The sequence below is a fragment of the Populus nigra genome, chromosome 17 (assembly GCF_951802175.1).
Source record: "Populus nigra chromosome 17, ddPopNigr1.1, whole genome shotgun sequence".
NCBI classification, from domain to species: domain Eukaryota; kingdom Viridiplantae; phylum Streptophyta; class Magnoliopsida; order Malpighiales; family Salicaceae; genus Populus; species Populus nigra.
This window is the reverse complement of record NC_084868.1, coordinates 6,459,682-6,462,670: the sequence shown is the minus strand read 5'-3', so window position 1 is coordinate 6,462,670 and position 2,989 is coordinate 6,459,682. Positions and strand designations below refer to the sequence as shown.

The 2,989-nt window shown below is 34.0% G+C and overlaps 1 protein-coding gene across 1 annotated transcript; it reads right to left on the bottom strand.

Moving 5' to 3' along the window:
• Positions 1–1,224: 1,224 nt before the first annotated feature.
• On the bottom strand, positions 1,225–2,480 carry LOC133676851 (uncharacterized). Its single transcript, XM_062098627.1, has 2 exons — positions 2,077–2,480; positions 1,225–1,688 (listed from the first exon to the last, which is right to left on the bottom strand). The coding sequence occupies exons 1-2, from the start codon at positions 2,455–2,457 to the stop codon at positions 1,422–1,424; spliced, it is 648 nt and encodes a 215-aa protein (XP_061954611.1). The 5' UTR covers positions 2,458–2,480; the 3' UTR covers positions 1,225–1,421.
• Positions 2,481–2,989: the final 509 nt, after the last annotated feature.

Here is a 2,989-nt window from a genome sequence, read left to right as displayed (position 1 = left end):
GATTTTAACTGAAGTCCAATGGAATGGGAATATGAGAGGAAATGAAGGTATAGAACTCTTGGATTTCCAAAACAAAAGGAAGTAAAGTTCTAGGAATTTACAATATTAGTAAGATCCAAAATAATGTGCTCATCAGAATAGTTCGACATGCAATTGATTCAAAAGTTGAAAAATATCTAATGCCAGTTTTTTCCCTTCAAAGTTCCAGGACTTTATTTTTTCAACCAAATGCTCTCAGTGTGAAGAACGGAACACTCTCAGGACAACCAAAACATATACTTGGGTATGCTTAGCAGAGTTTATTAAAATTAAAATAAGATGTATAATTTGATTGTTTGCTAATATATTGAAGAATCATATCCACAATATATCTTGCCACAACAGGATAATGGGAGAACGAATGCGATGGCCAGAAAACAAGCAAACAGAAACAAATACATTCCACACCTATCCTTTGTACTCCAAAACAACTTTAGTGCTAATATTATAGCATGTCTTGTGAACCATATGTTACAGTCTACTTATTGGCTTGCTAAGCACCAAAGTTTATCCTTAGTCAGCAGGCATAAGATAGCGGGATTCTTATTATTCAATAAAAAAAAAGATGATAAGCACCTTGAAAAACAGAAAAGAGTTTGTAAAGAAAGATCACAAAGATGGAAGTCTTTAGCACAGAATGTCTGAACATCTAGCTATCCTAGTTAATGATTCCAGTTCATGTATTGAACAGTGTAAAACGCTCCAGTATAACAAAGCGAAGACAAAGACAATGATCTTCTTAATTAAACTCTGATTAACCCAAGTTTGTAAGGAGTTTCTGTTTAATAATAATTTTACCAGGAAGAAAATGTAGACATACATTAAAACATAGAAAATATAGAAGAGGCTGGGTAACATTTTGATATATTAGTATCATTTGTACCTAACGTTGGATTCTAGTACATACTTTGGGATCCAATATCAACCATGTTGTAGTTGGACCCTCTCCGAGACATAAAATCTACAAACCAATAAAAGCCTTAAAAAATCAACCGGTATGGTTCCAGGCAGCCAAGGAAAGGCCCAACTGCAAACAACGATCCACTAGAAACAACATGATTTCTATTGTCAACTGATTTTGTTAAGATTAACCACTAGTTCTGGTTTAAAGTACTGTGCTATGGCAAGCACGTTGATTTCCCCCAGCTCAGATGGTTTATGAAACGCATATTAAAGAAGAAGAAGAGCATCAAATGGAAATAACATATTAAAAGACTAATGTCTTAAACTTGATAAGTCACTGTGTTATTCAGCAAGGCAATTGATAATTCAGAACTGCACCGTGTACATCTCTAAAAAGTTATAAAATTGTAATTCATATTGAGCAGGAACTATACATACTGAAGCAGAAATCCTCCATTGATTGTCTCCGCAAGTACTCATCAAACAGTTGCTTTGCGCTGGAAACCAATTCCAGGATCATCAGAGGAAGGGAAAACCAGGAAGCCAGTGACCATAGCATCATGTGGGCCACGGCGGCACCTCTGCTCCATTTCCTGTACCTTATCAGAATCCCCAGAGAATAAAGCCTCCACAGAACCATCCCTTCTGTTCCTCACCCAACCTTTTAACCCCAATTGCGTAGCATTTTCCACTGTCCAGTTCCTATAAAAGACCCCCTGTACCCTCCCCTTAACCACTACTCTCACCTACATATCCAGAAAATCCATTACTCAAAAACCTCCAATTTCCACATTGAATCAGGCAATTTAGAGAAAACCTTTATTCACACATGCTTAACAATCAAAATCCATTATTCAATTAACAAAAAAAGTTGCACTTTTATTCTGTTCGACTCATAAATGACTAATACTTTTCGTTTTCTTTTTCTTTTTCAACCAATTACTCGAAAACATGTAATATCTATCTAAATTGAACTTGCTCAATTTAGATAGACAGACCCTTAACTAAAAAAGAGTAACAATCAAAACCCATATTTAACTCATAAAAAAGCCTACTTTATTATTTTCTTGTTCCAATTTCCATTGAAACAGCCTCGAAATATACAGAAAGACAGAGAGAAAGTAGAGACGTTACCGTTTTGGTAGAGGGTGATTGAGAAGGAGGGTCAGGAGAGGATTGATTAGTCGTGGTCATGTAGGAGAAAGGAGATCGAATAGGAGGAGAACGAGATTGGAACAGAAAGCAAAGAGAAGGATGAGAAAGAAGAGAACGAGAGCAAAGCGAAAGAAAAGAATGAAGAGAATAAGAGCTACAAGAAGAGAGAACGGGGAATCCAGGATAAGCACTAACATTCTTATGGTGGTAGTAATTGTTTTTGTTTTTGTTGTCGATCCATTTTTTATCGGGAAATTTGATTCCGGATGTTACGAAGAAGAATCTGGTGGGTCTTTGTTGGCTGATGAACAGTGGCCTGAGAGTAGTAGTTGTAGTAGTTGATGGCATTGCTGATGCCATTGGCTATTCGGTTGACTTGACTCTGTTGCTTGTATTTATAGGAAAGATTAGCTTGTTCAGTGTTTTTTTAACATGAATAAAATGTTTAGATATTATTAATAATTAGACAAAAAGTTTAAATTGTTCCGATGATAATTTAATATGACCTGATTAATTTGATAGATTTAAAAATAATTTGAATAACTAGTAAAAATATAATTTGAATCACAAAACTTCAAGACATTTTTTTTAAAATATATATATATATATATATATATATATATATATATTAAAATGACAACATATTAAATCAATTTGGTCCAATTAGGATTAACTTGCTAAATTAACGATCCGAACCATGAGATCATGATAACCTTATATAAAACGGGTCAAAACAAATTATAAAACTCAAATCTCAATCAACTTGGTGTTAATATTGAAATTGAAAATAATTAATTTAAAAAAAATGACCTGAGTTAACCTGTCAAACCCGTGAATAAGACCAGGATAATCTCATAGAAATTAAATAGAAAAAATAACATGTGTTAACCTG

Excerpts from the sequence above, each read along its gene's own strand:
- LOC133676851 (XM_062098627.1), bottom strand. The coding sequence starts at position 2,457 with ATGGCATCAGCAATGCCATCAACTACTACAACTACTACTCTCAGGCCA. Across the intron at positions 1,689-2,076 it reads AATCACCCTCTACCAAAACG|GTGAGAGTAGTGGTTAAGGG; the intron begins GTAACGTCTCTA and ends CTGGATATGTAG.